Genomic DNA, 16,609 nt, shown 5'->3' with positions numbered 1-16,609 from the left:
TCAAGAAAAAGGATGGATCACTTCGTCTCATTGTAGATTACCGTGGCTTGAATAAGGTTACAATCAGAAATAGGTATGCACTTCCCCTTATCTCAAGTCTTTTAGAACAGATCAATGGTGCTAGGTTCTTCACGAAGATCGACTTACGGGGTGAGCCTATAACCTCGTATAGATTTGACCAGGAGATGAATGGAAGACTGCGTTTCGCACCAGATATGGGCACTTCGAGTATACGGTCATGCCGTTCGGCCTCACTAATGCGCCAAAAGTCTTCTAGCACATGGCAAATGATATATTCTGAGATCTCTTGGGCGTTTGTTTGATCATCTATTTGGATGATTTACTGGTTTATTCGAAGACCTAAGAAGAGCATGGTTCTCATGTACTGTTAGTACTAAAACGACTTCGAGAACATGGTCTTTATGCAAAGCTGGAAAAATGTAGTTTTGGGTGCAACCAGGTGGGATTTCTGGGCTATGTCATTTCCTCGGAAGGCATCTCCATGGACCCAACTAAGGTCAAAACTGTGGTAGAGTGGCAAACTCCGTGTTCGGTGCGAGATGTGCAATGCTTTTTAGGCTTTGCCAATTTTTACCGGAAGTTCATACAGGATTACTCAAAGCTCGTTCTGCCTCTCACATAGCTTACCAGGAAGGGACAATCGTTCGTTTGGTCTAAAGAAGCGGACATGGCTTTTGAGAGTTTTAAAAAGGCATTTACATCGGCTCCAATTCAAGCTCATGTTGATCCGGAAAAACCATTCATTATCGAAGCAGACACATTGGATTTCGCATTGGGGAGCATTCTGTCACAATGGGGTAATGATGAGAAGCTACATCCTGTGGCTTTTCATTCACGCAAGTTTGACGCCGCCGAAATCAACTACGAAATTCATGATAAGGAGCTATTGGCAATAGTGGACTCTTTTACGCAATGGAGGCATTTTCTAGAGGGATCCTCTCATCAAGTCACCGTATTCAATGACCACAAAAACCTTGCCTACTTTCAGGACGCTCGTGTGTTAAATCGATGTCAAGCTCGGTGGGCCCACTTCCTCATGCGTTTTGACTTCAAAATTACATATCGTCCGGGGAAGCACCAAGGGAAGGCAAATGCATTATCACGATGTTTGTACCTAGCATCGCGTCCCAGCGAGCCAACTTTTGATAACCAAAAGCAAGTAATCTTGGGACCGACACGACTACAAGCAACATAGGTCTTTGGCATGCCCATGGATTCCCATGTTATCAATACTATACATGAGGACTTGAAGACCGATGCTTTCGCCCAAGCCCTTCTAGCACAAATTGATCCCTCTCGAGCATCTTGTTCATAGTCGCAACCACTAGGTACTGACTATCGGCAATTCAAATACCATGATGGATTACTATTCTTTAATGAACTCTTGTATGTTCCTAATGGTTCTTGCCGCCTTCGAGTAGTCCAAAACTGTCATGACACATATACAACTGGGCATTTTGGTAGTACTAAAACATTAGATTTAGTACAACGATAATTTTGGTGGCCCCGTATGCGACAATTTGTTGAAGATTTTGTTCGGACTTGTGATACATGCTGCAAAGCGAAAATGCCAAGGCATCATCCATATGGTTTATTAGAACCATTACCAATTCTGAGCAAGCCGTGGCAATCCATTGCTCTAGACTTCATCACAGATCTTCCAGTGTCTAAGGGGTTCAATGCGATTCTAACAGTCGTAGATCGATATACGAAGATGGCTCATTTCTTGCCATGTACTAAGGAAATATCCAGTGAAGAAACCGTTGAAATTGTCATGGGCGAAGTATATCGACATCATGGCCTTCCCGATAGTATCATCAGCGATCGTGAACCCTAGTTCGTATCAAAATTCTGGAAGCACCTTTTTAAAATGCTCAAGGTCACTTATAACCTCTCCTTCGGCTACCACCCACAAACCGATGGCCAAGCAGAATGAAAAAATCAAACGTTGGAGCAGTATCTTTGGTGCTTTCTAAGCTATCATCAGGATGATTGGGAAAATATTCTCCACTTTGCCGAATTTGCCTACAATAACTCTGTCCACGCATAGACTAAAGTTACGCCATTTTATGCTTATACGGGTTCTCACCCCCGGTGATGTGTATTTGAAACCCCAGAGTTGTCCACAAATCCTTGCGTAGAGGATCGTTTAGAGTGGTTACGCAAGATACAAACCGATTTATCTACTCATCTCCAACAAGCTCAACAAACACACAAGGTTTACGCGGATGGTCATCGACTTCCATCTAGTTTTAACATTGGAGATCGAGTATGGCTACTACGACGACACATCAAGACCACTCGCCCATGCGAGAAGTTGGATTATCGACGATTAGGTCCTTTCCATATTATAGGAAAGATTAATGATGTCTATTTTCGTCTCGATCTACCTCCGCAATTTCGGATACATCCGATGTTTCATAGTTCTCTCCTTGAACCCTATCAAGAGAGCATCATCCCAGGACGTATTACACAGCCTCCACTCCCGGACGTATTACACAGCCTTCACTCCCGATCGAGCTTGAAGATGGACCTCAGTACAAGGTTGCCACCATCCTTGATTCCAAGATTGTTCACAACAAGCTCTACTATCTAGTCGATTGGCTAGGATATAGTCCCAGCGAGCGTACTTGGGAACCGATAGAGAATGTGACCAATGCTCGTGCTCTTCTTGAAGACTTCCATTGTCAATATCCAGACAAACCGGGTCCTCAATCCAAAACGACTCGTGACACTCATCGTTTTAAAGGGTAGATAGTGTCATGATATGGCAAGTCTCGAACCCATGACCTTATGCTACATGGGTCGAGTGCTTGACCATTAGACCATACATTGTAATACGTAAAATATTATTTTCATTTATGTTTTATTATAGAAAATTGATGTATATTCTAGATTTCTCTAGAACATTCTAGAAACTTTAGGAGTACTCTTGAGAACACTATAAAAGGAGGCACAAGGCATTATTTCGAACCAAATTGGTTCAACGCCAGTCTTAAGCCTCCTAGCTACAATTGCATACTCTCTTCACATAATATATATCTTTTATCATCATTCTCTCACCCTTTCTCTCTCTCTATCTCTCTCTCGCTCACTCTTTCCTTCTCTCGAGAGTTCTACACCTCTCTTAGTACTAATCCTCATCTTTTAGTACTAATTCTTTCTCTGTCTTAGTACTGATCTTGACAACGAGTAGTGGAGACTCTGTCGTGCTCTCCCTGCACAAGGAACCGAGGAGACGGTTCACGCGCAAAGGTAGGGGAAAGAAGAAGATGCCGGAATACAATACCGACAATGAAGGGTTAGATCGAAACGAACCTGACCCCGGAAAGGAAGAAGGCGGATCTTTAGAAAGGAAGTCCGAATGGGCCAAGAAGGGCCTCAAACCGGATAACGAAAAGTTACGCCACTCAATCCGCCAGAAGAACCCCGTCCAGAGGTATGGATACAATGATTATATGGAACATCACTCTGTGTACATGACTAAGGTGGCGGAAGTGTGTGAGCCGGAGAGCTACGTAGAAGCAGTAAAAGACGCAAATTGGTGTGCTGCTATGGAGGAAGAAATGCGGGCACTTGATGTCAATGACACATGGAACCTGGTTGACCCTCCCCGACAGTGTAAACCGATCGGTTGTAAATGGGTATATAAGGTGAAGTACAATGCTGACGGTTCGGTCAACCGGTACAAGGCCCGGTTAGTGGCAAAGGGATACGCACAGACCCACGGAATCGACTACGACGAGACCTTTGATCCGGTAGCGAAGATAATGGTGGTTCGTGTGGTACTGGTTGTTGTTGCGGCAAGGGTATGGCATCTTCACCAAATGGACATGAAGAATGCGTCTCTTCAAGGTGACTTTGAAGAACGGGTCTATATGATCCAACCCCCCGGATTCCAATCGGAGATGAACAAGTCGGTAGTATGCCGACTCAAGAAGACGCTTTACGGTCTGAAGCAAGCCCCCTGAGCTTGGAATGCGAAGATCACACACCGATTACATAAGATGGTTTTACAGCCTCAAAGTCCGACTCGTCATTGTTCATCCGGAAAGGTCCGGACGGTTCGGTTTTTATCCTGCTATATGTTGATGATTTAGACATCACCGGACTCGGACTGGATGAAATCGACAGACTGAAGTCCCAATTGTCGAACGCATTTGAAATGAAGAACCTGGGGGACCTTCATTATTTTCTTGGGATCGAGGTGATCCGGACCCCCGATGGCATATTGGGCTCACAAAGACACTATGTGTTGAATATGATGTACAAGTTTGGCATGACGGAATGCTGATCGTTCTCCACCCCCCTGGACCGGAACCTGAAGCTACGTCCTGACTTTGGCCTGGCTTGCGATGAGAAACGGTTCCGACAAATTGTCGGAAGCCTTATGTACTTGATGATCACCAGACCCGACATCAGTTATCCAGTCGAGGTGATCAACCAGTTTATGCAGAAGCCGACCGTGGAGCACCTTTAGTGCGCGCATCGACTATTGCGATATGTGAGCGACACGAAGGACCGGAGACTGTTATAGCTGGGAAGTTGGTCAGGTATACCGATGCCGACTGGGTTGGTGATGTATCGGATCACCAATCCACCTCCGATTACATGTTTTCTCTTGGTAGCGCGGTTGTTGCATGGAGCAACAAAAAGCAGCCACTAGTGGCTCTATCGAGCACTAAGGCTGAGTAACGGGGCACTACCATTGCCACCTGTGAAGCTATTTGGCTTTGGCAACTGCTGTGAGACCTCGGATCGAGGTGCCGACCTTGATCCTGATTTATTGTGACAACGTAAGCAGCATACAGCTCGCCAAGAACCCTGTATTCCATGCTCAGACAAAGCACATAGAAGTGCATTATCACTTTGTTCGTGAGCGGGTCCTGAGCGGTGAAGTTGAACTTCAATATGTTCACACGAATCGGTAGGTTTCCGACATCTTCACCAAGCCGCTTGGATCGGACAAGTTGCAACATTTTTTGGAGATGCTCGGCATTCAACATCTCGATGTGCCGCACTTGAGGGAGAGAACAGGAACGGGAATGGATGGCACCGGACAAGGAGCTGGAGAGGAAGAAAGAACCAAGGGGGGAGCTGAGCAAATAAAGGAAGCCGAGCGGACCGAAGGAGTCGGCACATCTGAACAAGTCGGAGCAAGCGGCAGCGGCGACAGAGTCAAGAAGGATAGCGCCGACCGGAAGAAGGCCTGGACCGATGTTGTGAAGGGCCTAAGATTGGAAGACGAGTTGGAGACTACCAACTCGGACAAGAGCTGGAACGAATCGGAGGAAGCTGATTCGGTTCAACAGTTGAATTCGGAAGAACCGAATCAACTAAAGGCCAAGCGGATGAGAAGGCAGTGGAAGTCGACACTGACACGAAGGAACTGATGGGTCGACAAGCGCCAGAGTCATAACAACGAAGGAGATGAGATGGGCATGCTGAGCAGACAAGCCGACCAAGGAGGACGAGGTGTGCGAGCAAGGCGGGAGGACGTCAGAAGGAGCCAGAGGAAAAGAACGGCTACTGCAGACACTGACACCACGATCTGACCTCAAGTTGAGCTTGATGGGGAGTGTTGAGCGAGCAAGCTCAACCGGATCCAGATCGGCTGAATAAGCTAGAGCCGGATCGATATCCAGAACGGAGAACCAGATCGGTGTCCGGATGATATCCGGAACCAGGAGTCGGATCGGATTGAAACCGGTAGGCCGTTAGAGGCCTACGGATCCAGCCTAGTACGTAGGCATATGTTTGGGAGTCAGTGACAGTCGCTCGTATGAGCATTGAAGTACCTATCAGTACTTCGGTCAGTCCTTTATGGACTTGTATAAAAGTGCTCTCTGAGCCCATTCCATGTACACAGAGGATTATTATTTTAGAATAGAGTTTTATGTTCTGCTCTCTCTCTCTCTCCCTCTATGTCTCTGTCTCTCCCGTGTATGCTAAATATTCTCAAGCTTCCATTGAACCTGTGTTTTCTATTCTCTATTGCTGCCCGGCTTAACCGGGTTTGTCAAGCTTTTGCACGCTAACTTTTACAACATATTATAAGGGTAATTGTTTATTGTCCAAAATAACACATTTGGTGGATGATACAACCCTAAACCCTAAACAAATGATAAGGGTGTATCTTTCATTATCCAAAAGAAAAACCGATGATACAACAATTGGTAATGTTAAAGAAATTGATAATTGATCCAATTCATTTATAGCTTACACATAAAGCAAAAAGGTAGAATAGAGTAAAGATTTGTCATACAATTATTATATTTTAGGCACTTTCTCAATACCTAACTATTGTGAGAATTACATTCTAGAGGACATGAAATGTCAATGATAGTGATATATGAAAGTATCACCTTAAATCTAACTATTGGCTCTCACATCTTACAATTAGTGACTCCTCCCAATATATACCTTAAATTATTAAAAGTTTGCTTCCATATCTTGTTGATACTTACATAATCACCGTCTAGTTGCACATAGGAAGTAGAAAGTGATGTAAAATATTGTGGATATTGACATACTAAAAGAATCATATTTGTATCGAAGCACTTGTTCTTTCCTTTTTTTTTCCCAAAAAACTTCTTGTTTCCTTTTAGGTTCACATTTATCCAATTGTCAACAATTTTTACATTGACTTTGCAAGCATAATGAAGAAAATCATTATTTAGTTTTGGATTCATCATCTTGGATCTCTAGTCAACAAGCTAGGCTAAAAATGAGAACAACCTCATCCATTTGTAAAGGTCGCACAACCTCAAGCTCCTCATTTACAATACTTGCTTCAAAAAGCACGAATAAAATACACAATTCATGTATTGTGCATAATATAGAGGTTGAATGTTTCCCTTGAATCAAGATACACTCTCATATTGTGCATTTTATAAAGGCTACATTGGGCATACTATAATCGAGATACACTCTCATATTGCATAGAATACAAAGTCATTGTTACACATCTTAATAAACACATAAAATATATTGGTTAAATAGCAATTGTTGATGTGTTGGCGTGGATATGACTTTTAGATTCCTTTACCGATATAGCATTATGATGATGCTTCCAATAACTGTATGTGACTTCATTCGATCGTTATAGGGGCAAGAAAACAAAGTCTCCAATTCTAGCAAATACAATAAGAAAATACAAAATTTAGACATTGGCATAATAGGAAATTTTTGTCTTAAAGTTAAACGAGAAAAGTATCTCATGGCTCACCAAAGAAGATTTCTTGACATAAGCACCAAAGCGATGTGATAACTTTGTTGCCGTGAATTTATGCTTTACAATGGGTGTTTGTGTATGTATTTTTACAGGTGTTGCTTGAGGGAGGAAACCCTCTCTTTGAGTAACAATAGGAATTTGAGCATCTAGAGTAAAAGGTTGTCCAACCAATAGCCCTTCTCTTTTCTTCTTTTGAACTTGACCCAAAACACATATATATGTTTCTTTGTTGGGAGAATATGTTTCTCTATCCCCCAAACTAGATTTCGGAATAGATACACTTGTCTTCTGAAAGGCAAGGTCCAACGTCAACATCACAACTTTGTAGTAATAATGAAATTGTTATATAGAAACCACATGATAAAACACAATGTGAAAGCATTGTTGCAAAATTATAATTAATTACAAAATAAACTCTACGATCAAGATGTAGTGGTAAATCTAAAATTAAAGATGTGGTTGGTTGAAGTCTCTAAGTTTGTAAAGCAATGGGTCTATTAGTGATACATTTCTTGTAAAAATACTTCAATACTTCATATTGAACATGTAGATCATTAAAGTAACAATTAACTAAAATTCATGTCCAAAAAACCACTTAGCTACATTACTCATAACCTAAGAAAATAAATCATATTCCTTATACATTAAAAAGGGCTTCTTCTCACTCACCTTGTGGTTTACCTTTTCATTGTGCTTATTGCACTTGCTAGATATTTCTTTAACAACATCACTTCCAATCAAAAGCCCATTCAACAATTTATTGTGCACCTCTTTTTCATGCATTTTTTGTTGTAGTGTTGAGTTTTTGGTGTCGAGTTTCCCTTCAATATTGCATGTTTTCTGTCGAATTTGTTTAGTCCTTTTATTATCATACACCACCTCTGTCTTGTGTAATTCATGCTCCAATTGTAAAAAGTTATTCCTATCAAATTCCACCTCAGTATTAGGTACTTCATGACATGATTGTACAAAGTTGTAGGGATCAAGATCAACCTCTGTGTTATGTAGCTTATGCTTCAAGTTCAAGTTATAGCTATCAAATTCTACCTCTGTGTTATTATGCAACTTCTGATTTGATTCAAAATCATTGCTAGGAAATTCTACATTCATGTTAGAATTCCGATTTCCATAAGTAACTATAGAATCGATAGAGGAATTGATGGAGGTTTCATATCCCATCCCATTCTTATTGACTTTTAAAATCTCATTCTTGTTGTTTGTGTACAACAACTTTGTTGTAGAAAGTGGGAATTTAGCTAAATAATCATAATCTTTTTTATTGTAAGCCTTTGTCGAAACATATTGAGTAGTAGGTGATACGACTTCTTTCCTTTGGAAATTCTTAGATGATCCATGGATGGGCGAGCATTTGTTGTCGTTATGCTTCGATGAGATGACATACACACATTGCTCCTTTGTGCTATAGTTATGTGGGACATTGTAATTATGGCATTTAGGAGACCTTTGTTGTAACTACAAAAATAAAAAAATAGAGATACAAGAATACAATGAGTGTGGGACAAAAAATTTAAACATTTCAAAGTACTCTCTTTCTCTTTATGTAGTTTGCATCTATGGCATGTGTCTATGCATATATGGCATATATTTATATATCCACATATGTAGTTGTATAATGCGCATGTATGTATCAACTTCTATTGTAAAGAAGTGTAGGATAAGCTAAGAAGAGCATATAAATGCATATGCACCATAGACACACATTCCATACAACACAAGCACATACCTATGTGAATCTATATATGTATGGAGATTCATATGCATGTAAAAAATGCCTAGATGAATGTGTGGATATGTAAATATGATTTGGCATATGCAATCATGGTTGTTACCATCGAAAATGATGGGAAGGCATGGAACTATTAAAACAATGGGAGGAATATGAAAGCAAAAGTAGTTATATGAGATAGAGACAAATAGAAGAAGAAGAAGCAAAAGAATAAATGAAAATTTAGATTACCTTCATGAGAAGCTTGAAAACAAACTGTTGTTAATTAGTTTGTGCAGGAGAGAGAGAGAGAGAGAGAGAGAGAGAGAGAGAGAGAGGTTTCTAAACTTTAAATGAGAAATGAGATCATATCAAGTTTCCTATGTAGCATCATCCTCCCTTTATTGTGGTTCATCTCTGTCTAACAATTGACTTTTTGCTATCAACACACACACACACACACACACACACACATTGGCGGCCTTTTACTCACTACAAATGTTACCCCACAAATGTGCCCTCTTTTTTCTCATTCCACTATGTTACTTGCATATGTATTATCGACTCATTATAAATTACACCCCACATTCACATTAGTGCCAAGGATGTCCACCATGTTCTTGTGATAAAAAAGAATAAAGAAGCTTGCTCCAGCTAGTAAGCTAACTCTATGTTCAATCTTTACAAAAAAAATATATTTTAACATAGTGCATCTAATACACGTTTCCATATGTTGATGACGGGAAAATATAAAAAATACCAATCTAATCCACCGAAATATTGGAAGTAAACTCTCTCATTTGTAAAACATAGATAAAACACACATTTGGAGATTGTGATTCTGGTTTTTTTTCACAAAATGAGATGGTTCACTTATGATATATAATTTATTAGAACTCTTAATTAACCTACTCACGCATCATCCTAATTTTGCACTAGTGATTGACCCAAGGGTTTTGATGCATTTTGAAGTCATAAGAAATTTGTTTTTCCTTTAAGAAATTTAGCACACATTTTCTCTCTTAAAGAGTGTTTATTATGGTTGTGAAATGTAAAGTTGTTTAGATATTTCTTTGAGTATCTTGGTTAGGGAAAGGGATCAACTTGAGTTGTAGAGGCTAAGCATGGGAACCTTTTGCCCCATTTTTTATTGGGGCTTGTATGTTGTAGATAATAAGATTAGGTGTAGTGGAAGGTGGTTGGCTACTTAGGCAAAAAGCATCGTGCTCATCAATACAAGATCGACTCAATTTGTTGTTTTCTCCACCAACTTGAGGTTAATTGATGCTTAATTACCTAACTTAATCTTATTTCTTAATTATTAACTCTCTAAACCATTGACTTGATGATTGTAACACTAAAGAGTAGAGAGGGAGGATGAGTCAACACGCAAGAGTATATAAGCAAGGGGTTATATCAACGAGGACATCAATTATATGGTGTTGTATTAAACACATCTTCACTCTCATAGTTTAATTATAATATTATGATTTTATTGTATATGTACTGGAGAAATATGAAGGAAAAGAGAGAGAGAGAGAGAGAGAGAGAGAGAGAGAGAAGCAAGAGTGGAGAGGGGAAGAAGAAGAAGCAAATTTGTTTTTATTGCTGCGCTCTCTATCAACAACAGAATTCAGCACAAAGACAAGTGTTAGAAATCCCTCGATTCGAGATTCGTAACGAGATATAGCAAGTTAAATTTGGTGGTCTGTACAAGAAGCGGCGATAGAAATAAGGAATCTTGTGTTATCGGCATCCACATACTGAACACACATTGCTGGTCTTCTATTGTCTTCATCATCTTCGACCTCTTCAATCGGGTGAGTTCTAGTTGTCTCTCTTGTTCATGGAAAATTGTTTTTATCCTGGATCAATATCACCTTAAGAATAATGGATATAAACATGAAATTCCTCACAAATTGTGGGAGACATTTGTTAGGAAACAGGTCCCTCCGGATGGGAAGTGAGAAGACCCAATGAGAACCGGATGTGGAGTACCCGACAACGGAAGACCCGACAAGAACCGGATGACGAGTACCTGGCAAGGAAGACCCAGTGAGAACCAGATGTTGCAGACCTGATGAGAACCTCTCATCGGATGGAAGGGACATATATGTAAATATGTTCCAGAGAGCCCACTGGGGCTATATTTGTAAATAGCCCGAAAGTCATATTAGTATAAATATGACCTAGGGCAAACTTAATAGCTACAATGATAGAGTTATTGGTGTAACCTCTGTATGGTGCGTAAGAGAGAGAGAGAGCGACATACAGAGATTGTGTCTCTGTTGTAACCGCCGCTAGGCGAAGATTGTGAGCAAGAGGTTGTTGCCTGTATGCTCCCTGTTGTATTACTTTACAGAGTGATAGTTTGGAGTCTGTGGACTCCTGTGGTTTTTCCCTCTTAGGGTTTTCCACGTTAATATCATGTGTATTCTCTTTCTGTTTTGTCGACTTACCTCCATTCCCATTTAGTCTGTGGTTTTCTTTTCGATTGTCATCAAGTGATCTACGCTTCGGTTGTTGCCGGAGATTAATCCGTGTATTCCACGTCAACATTGATATGGAAACAATTGATCCAAAAAAGAGTAATATGATGGTTGAATGTAATCGTGAAAGGGAAGACATTGGAAGCTCTAAGAGGTTTAAGGGTATTGAGGAAATTAATGAGAAAAAATTGACATTTGTTGAAGTAATACATGTGGATGAGGTTGACCAGGATCATTGTATTTGGGATAATTTATAGGGAATTGCCAATACCTTGTTGTCTGATATTGTGGAAGAAAATGAAAATGAAGCTAAAGAATGCATTGATGAGTATGAGTATGATGTGGAAGTTGATACTAAGGCAGTGATGCAATTTTTTTTATCTATTTTATGATCGTGTGGTTATATTATTTTTTACTGGGAAACTTCCATACATTAATCAAATTCTCGAGGTTTTCGTCAAGTGGGAGAACCTAAACAAAAGATTTCGATAGACAACCCTAAGGATGGGGTGCATGAAAATCCATATGCAGCATTGGAGCATGTGTTGACTAGTTTCATGACATCAATTGCTCTAAATGGGCAAGTGCACCCATAACGTTGTTGATTGATGAAAGTGGTAACATGGAATGTGAGAGGGGCATATTCTCCTCATAAGAAGTATATATTATGTGAAACTTTGTTAAGTAAAGAATGACATGTATTATGTGCAGTTGAGCATAAGTGTCATGAGTTAGTGGATCCACAGTTCATTTACGTGGATATTCATCGTTCTATGTAGAACATCTTAATAATCATTATTCAAGTGTGGTATTAATTGTGTAGATAAATATTATCCTCAAGTGGTGCATAATTATCCTTATGGTTGGTTTTTGGTTATAGGTATCACTTTTCTTGGCCAAGTTGTGTGGTTGGTTGGGATTTATGCCCCTAACCAAGCCACTCAACGTATTGCATTATGGGGCTCACTCCTTCAAACCCTATGTGTGGGTCGTCCAGAATTACTTATAGTTGATTTTAACATTGTGTTGATGCATCTCAATCTACATCTAAACATTCAATCATGGATGATCTTGAGCAACTGGCTTGGGATTCATTGGCTATGGAGGTTCTGAAGTTGGATTTTTGGACATGGTTGCATGAGAATGATCCAGGTTTTACCTTCGAATCCGCTCAACATAGACAAACATGGAGTCGGTTAGATAGAATGTATGTGACGCACAATGATTCTTTTTTACCGCCATCACTTCGTATAAAAGTTCTACAAGATGTAGGAACTTGAGATCACTTTCCTATTTGTTTGGAGGTTTGTAATCATACAATTGACATGTATAAATCCTTACTTTGAAAGCCTCTGTTACGCTTTAACTCTTCTCTTTTGCATCAAACTCACTTTGATTTTCTCATGGAGCAAATTTTGGTAAATTTTTCACAAGAAGTGAATCTTAAAGGAGTTAAAGCATGGGATATCACATTACGAATATTTAAGATCATTCATCATATGTATGGAGTAACTAATGCTCAACAAAGAAGAGGTCTTCTTCGACAATTCTCACAAGTTCTCTCCAGGTGTAATACATTATTGATACATGCACCATTAGATGAGGAGCTTTTGGATATCCAAAGTCAATTGCATGTTATTATTTCTCAGTTGCAATGTCAAAGTTATCGTTATATGAAGATGCGACAATTGAGGGATGGGCTCACAAATAATCAATGTCAATCTCATTTGTTTTTTCAAGCGTTACATCCTACTTACGATAGATCTAATGTGGTACATGTGAAGCAAGGGGATGAATGGATAGTGGATCCTACTACAATAATTGACATATGTGTTCATTACTTTAAGGAGTTGATTGGCCCACAACTGTTAATGAAAAATGAGGTGAGTAGAGCACGTCATGAGTTTTATGATATGGTTGGATGTATTGTGCATGACCTCATTAGTCATGAATTGGATGTGGATTTCACTAAGGATGAGGTGGACATAGTTTTAAGGCATCTTCCTAGTGGTAAGAGTCTTGGTTGGGATGGTTTCACAAATGAAGTTTTTAAGCGATATTCGAACATTTTAAAGGGACCCTTAACTTTGATGCTTTAATGTTCTTGGGGTTCTGATCATATGCCTCAAGCTTAGAAGGTTGGTCTAATTAAATTAGTTCCAAAGGTGGCATCTCCCGAATCATTTCATCAATGGAGAGCTATTTCTCTGATGGGGGGTTGTATAAGATATTTACAAAGATCTTGGCAAATACATTACAAAAGTATTTGCCAAAGTTGATACATCTCGCCCAATATGGTTTTATTGCAGGTAGGAATATATTGCATAATGTGTTGAATGTTCAAATGGCCATGGATTATGCTCAAAACACTTATCAAGAATTGATTATGGTGCAATTAGATTTAGAGAAAGGTTATGATAATGTTAATTGGCCCTTTGTTTCTGTGTTAATGCATACAATGGGCTTTGGACCTCCTATGTCTCACCTCATATTATTATTAGGACAAGATGCGGTGTCTCAAGTAATGCTTAATGGGGGAGTTACATCAGATATTGCACTCACAAGATCTGTTCGTCAAGAATTCCCTCTTAGCCCATTGTTGTTTGCTATTCTTACTCATCCCTTGTTAGTGATGTTATCAAGGCTTGCAATAAATGGTGACATTATGGGTCTACATCTTCCGTCTGGAGGGCAACTAGTAGCACAAGCTTTGGCTGATGATTCTTTCATGTTTCTACAAGCTTCACGAGAGAATTTTGAGAAGGGGATGCTTGTATGGAACTAATTTGCATTGGCTTCCGGATTACATATTAATTCAAGGAAGTCTAGTATGATATCACTTGGAATGTTTAGGATGACAAGGATCTGTGGTGAAGAAAGGCTCTATTTTTCGACACTTAGGCTATCCATTAGGAATGAATGTTACAAATGGTCAATTGATTGAATGGATGTCTAGTAAGTTGAGGGATAAGTTCATGTATTGGAAGTTACAATCTTAGCCATTTCATGTACGCTTGAAGGTTGTACAATGTATTATGGAACCCATGATATTATATTACTTGCCATTGTTGCCATGGACAAAGAAGGCTTTGCATTCTATTTTGCAACCTCTTTGAAATTTGTTGTGGAAGAAGAGGGATAAGATGGGTCGGCCGACAAAGGAGTTAAAGACTAGAATGTGAAAGGGATTGTTATTTGGAATCTATTTTAATTAAGTAGAATAGTGGGACGTGAATGGACGGACCGGAATCGGTATGCCGATCCGAATCCGGACCGATTCCGAACAGGTGCCGGTTGGCACCGTTTTGTACTCAACACCGGTGACCTATATAAAGGCCCGGTTACAATGTAGAACTTTGACGGATAATTAATATAAGCTTCTTGTTTTATCTTCACGTATTGATTACCGTTCTTTATTAATTGTTATATCTTACGCGTGTATTAAGTTAATGCCGTATTGTTTAAGTAGCCAATTAAGTCTGATTAATCATTGTGTCTTAAGTTATCTCGCCGTAACACCCCTTTGGTGAAGTGTCTTCCGTAGACACCTTGTGTTAGGCCATTGTCCGGCCCTAAGGAATAACACAGTTTTTGGCGACCACTACGGGATGACTACGGCAAGTATGACGACCAGCCCCGACAAGGTTACCACAACAAAAAGAATTTCAATAATAAACGTCATTTCAACAAAAAGGGGGGTTATCCACGGGAACCAGAAAAGGGTGCTCCAAGCAGCCAACCGAACCAAAACCAAGCACTTACCATAGGACCTCCACCAAGCACACACGCCGAATCTAGCAACACCCAGAAGCCGTACTGCTATTATTTCCGGCAAGAAGGCCACTATAGTAATCAATGTCCGGCGAAGAGCTACGACAAGTGACCAACGGTGAACATGGTAGACGCGGAAGTCATAGACATACAACAAGTCACTACAAGATCAAAGGGCAAAGCCACAGAGTGGGAAACTCAAGAAGCCATCCGGAAGCAGGCAACCGTATGGGTGAAGAAGGCAAACGAGCGGAATGCGGCAGAGTTTGAACAACAAAAGGAGAATGCCGAAGAGCTCACCGGCCCGGGGCAGCTCGAAAACCCAACATGGCAGGTGTTGCAAGAATGCCAAATAACGCTGCTGTTAGGCCGGCTATTGCAACTGGTACCACGCTTCACGGAAGGACTGAAGACAGGAAGGACGGCAGCCGACACACCACCGGCTCCGACATTCTTTTCAAATCCGGAGGAAGGACTGACAGTGGTAGACACGAGCAGTCTGGCAATCATAGCCATCGTGAAAGGAAAAGAGCTACTCAGCACGATTATCGATGGAAGATCCGGCGTGAACGTGATCAACCTCCGAACGTGTAACACTCTAGGAATCCATGACTGGGAACCATGCCCGTTTTGGCTTCGGATGGCGGACACAAGCTCAGTCCGACCGACTGGATTAATACGTGATCTGGAAGTGACCATCGGGGGTCACACATTTCGCATTTCCGTAGTAGTTCTCCAGCTACAGGCTCAGGGAGCTTACCCACTATTGTTGGGACGCCCTTGAATAAAAACAACACACATCAAGCAAAACTAGAGGAAGAATATCATTACGTTTCAGTGTGGAAAAGCGAAAGTGCAAGTACCGATTCAACCACGGTCCGGAACTGGAACAAAACGACAATGATCACACTCCTAAAAGAATTTCGTGATGTGTTTGCATGGTCCTACGAGGACATGCGGGGACTCGATCCTTAGTTGTATCAACACCAGATACATCTGAGTAAAGACGCCAAACCGGTAGCGCAACGTCGTTACCGGATGAACCCGAATTACGCAACAAAAGTCAAAGAAGAAATCGACAAGTTGCTAAGAGTGGGCTTCATCCGACCGGTAAAGAAAGCCACATGGCTCAGTCTGATAGTCGTAGTACCCAAAAAGAACGGTAAGATAAGAGTGTGCGTCGACTACCGGAAATTGAATGCGGCTACGGTAACAGACGCCTTCCCACTTCCATTCACAGATGGAGTCCTGGATGCGGTCGCCGGTCATGATGTGTACAGTTTTCTGGACGGTTTCAGCGGCTATAATCAGATCCAGAGGCACCCTGCCGACCAAGAGAAAACCGCTTTTGTCACCGAATGGGGAGTC

General features: G+C 40.7%; 1 protein-coding gene across 1 annotated transcript; it reads right to left on the bottom strand.

The window, feature by feature from the left end:
• Nucleotides 1-6,674: 6,674 nt before the first annotated feature.
• On the bottom strand, nucleotides 6,675-9,307 carry LOC147864366 (uncharacterized). The gene is made up of 4 exons (XM_087319853.1): nucleotides 9,234-9,307; nucleotides 8,024-8,728; nucleotides 7,250-7,543; nucleotides 6,675-7,154 (listed from the first exon to the last, which is right to left on the bottom strand). The coding sequence occupies exons 1-4, from the start codon at nucleotides 9,237-9,239 to the stop codon at nucleotides 7,113-7,115; spliced, it is 1,047 nt and encodes a 348-aa protein (XP_087175979.1). The 5' UTR covers nucleotides 9,240-9,307; the 3' UTR covers nucleotides 6,675-7,112.
• Nucleotides 9,308-16,609: the final 7,302 nt, after the last annotated feature.

The sequence above is a fragment of the Azolla caroliniana genome, unplaced genomic scaffold, assembly GCF_043228905.1.
Source record: "Azolla caroliniana isolate FFs.n. ecotype wild unplaced genomic scaffold, voAzoCaro1.0.p SCAF_5, whole genome shotgun sequence".
Taxonomy (NCBI): Eukaryota; Viridiplantae; Streptophyta; class Polypodiopsida; order Salviniales; family Salviniaceae; genus Azolla; species Azolla caroliniana.
The sequence above is the reverse complement of the archived record's forward strand: the minus strand, read 5'-3'. Positions and strand labels throughout refer to the sequence as shown.

Coding starts and splice junctions, on each gene's coding strand:
- LOC147864366 (XM_087319853.1), bottom strand. Junction 7,544..8,023: donor AAAAAATGCATGAAAAAGAG/GTGCACAATAAA, acceptor CTTGCCTTTCAG/AAGACAAGTGTATCTATTCC. Junction 7,155..7,249: donor ATGTCAAGAAATCTTCTTTG/GTGAGCCATGAG, acceptor TGTATTTGCTAG/AATTGGAGACTTTGTTTTCT.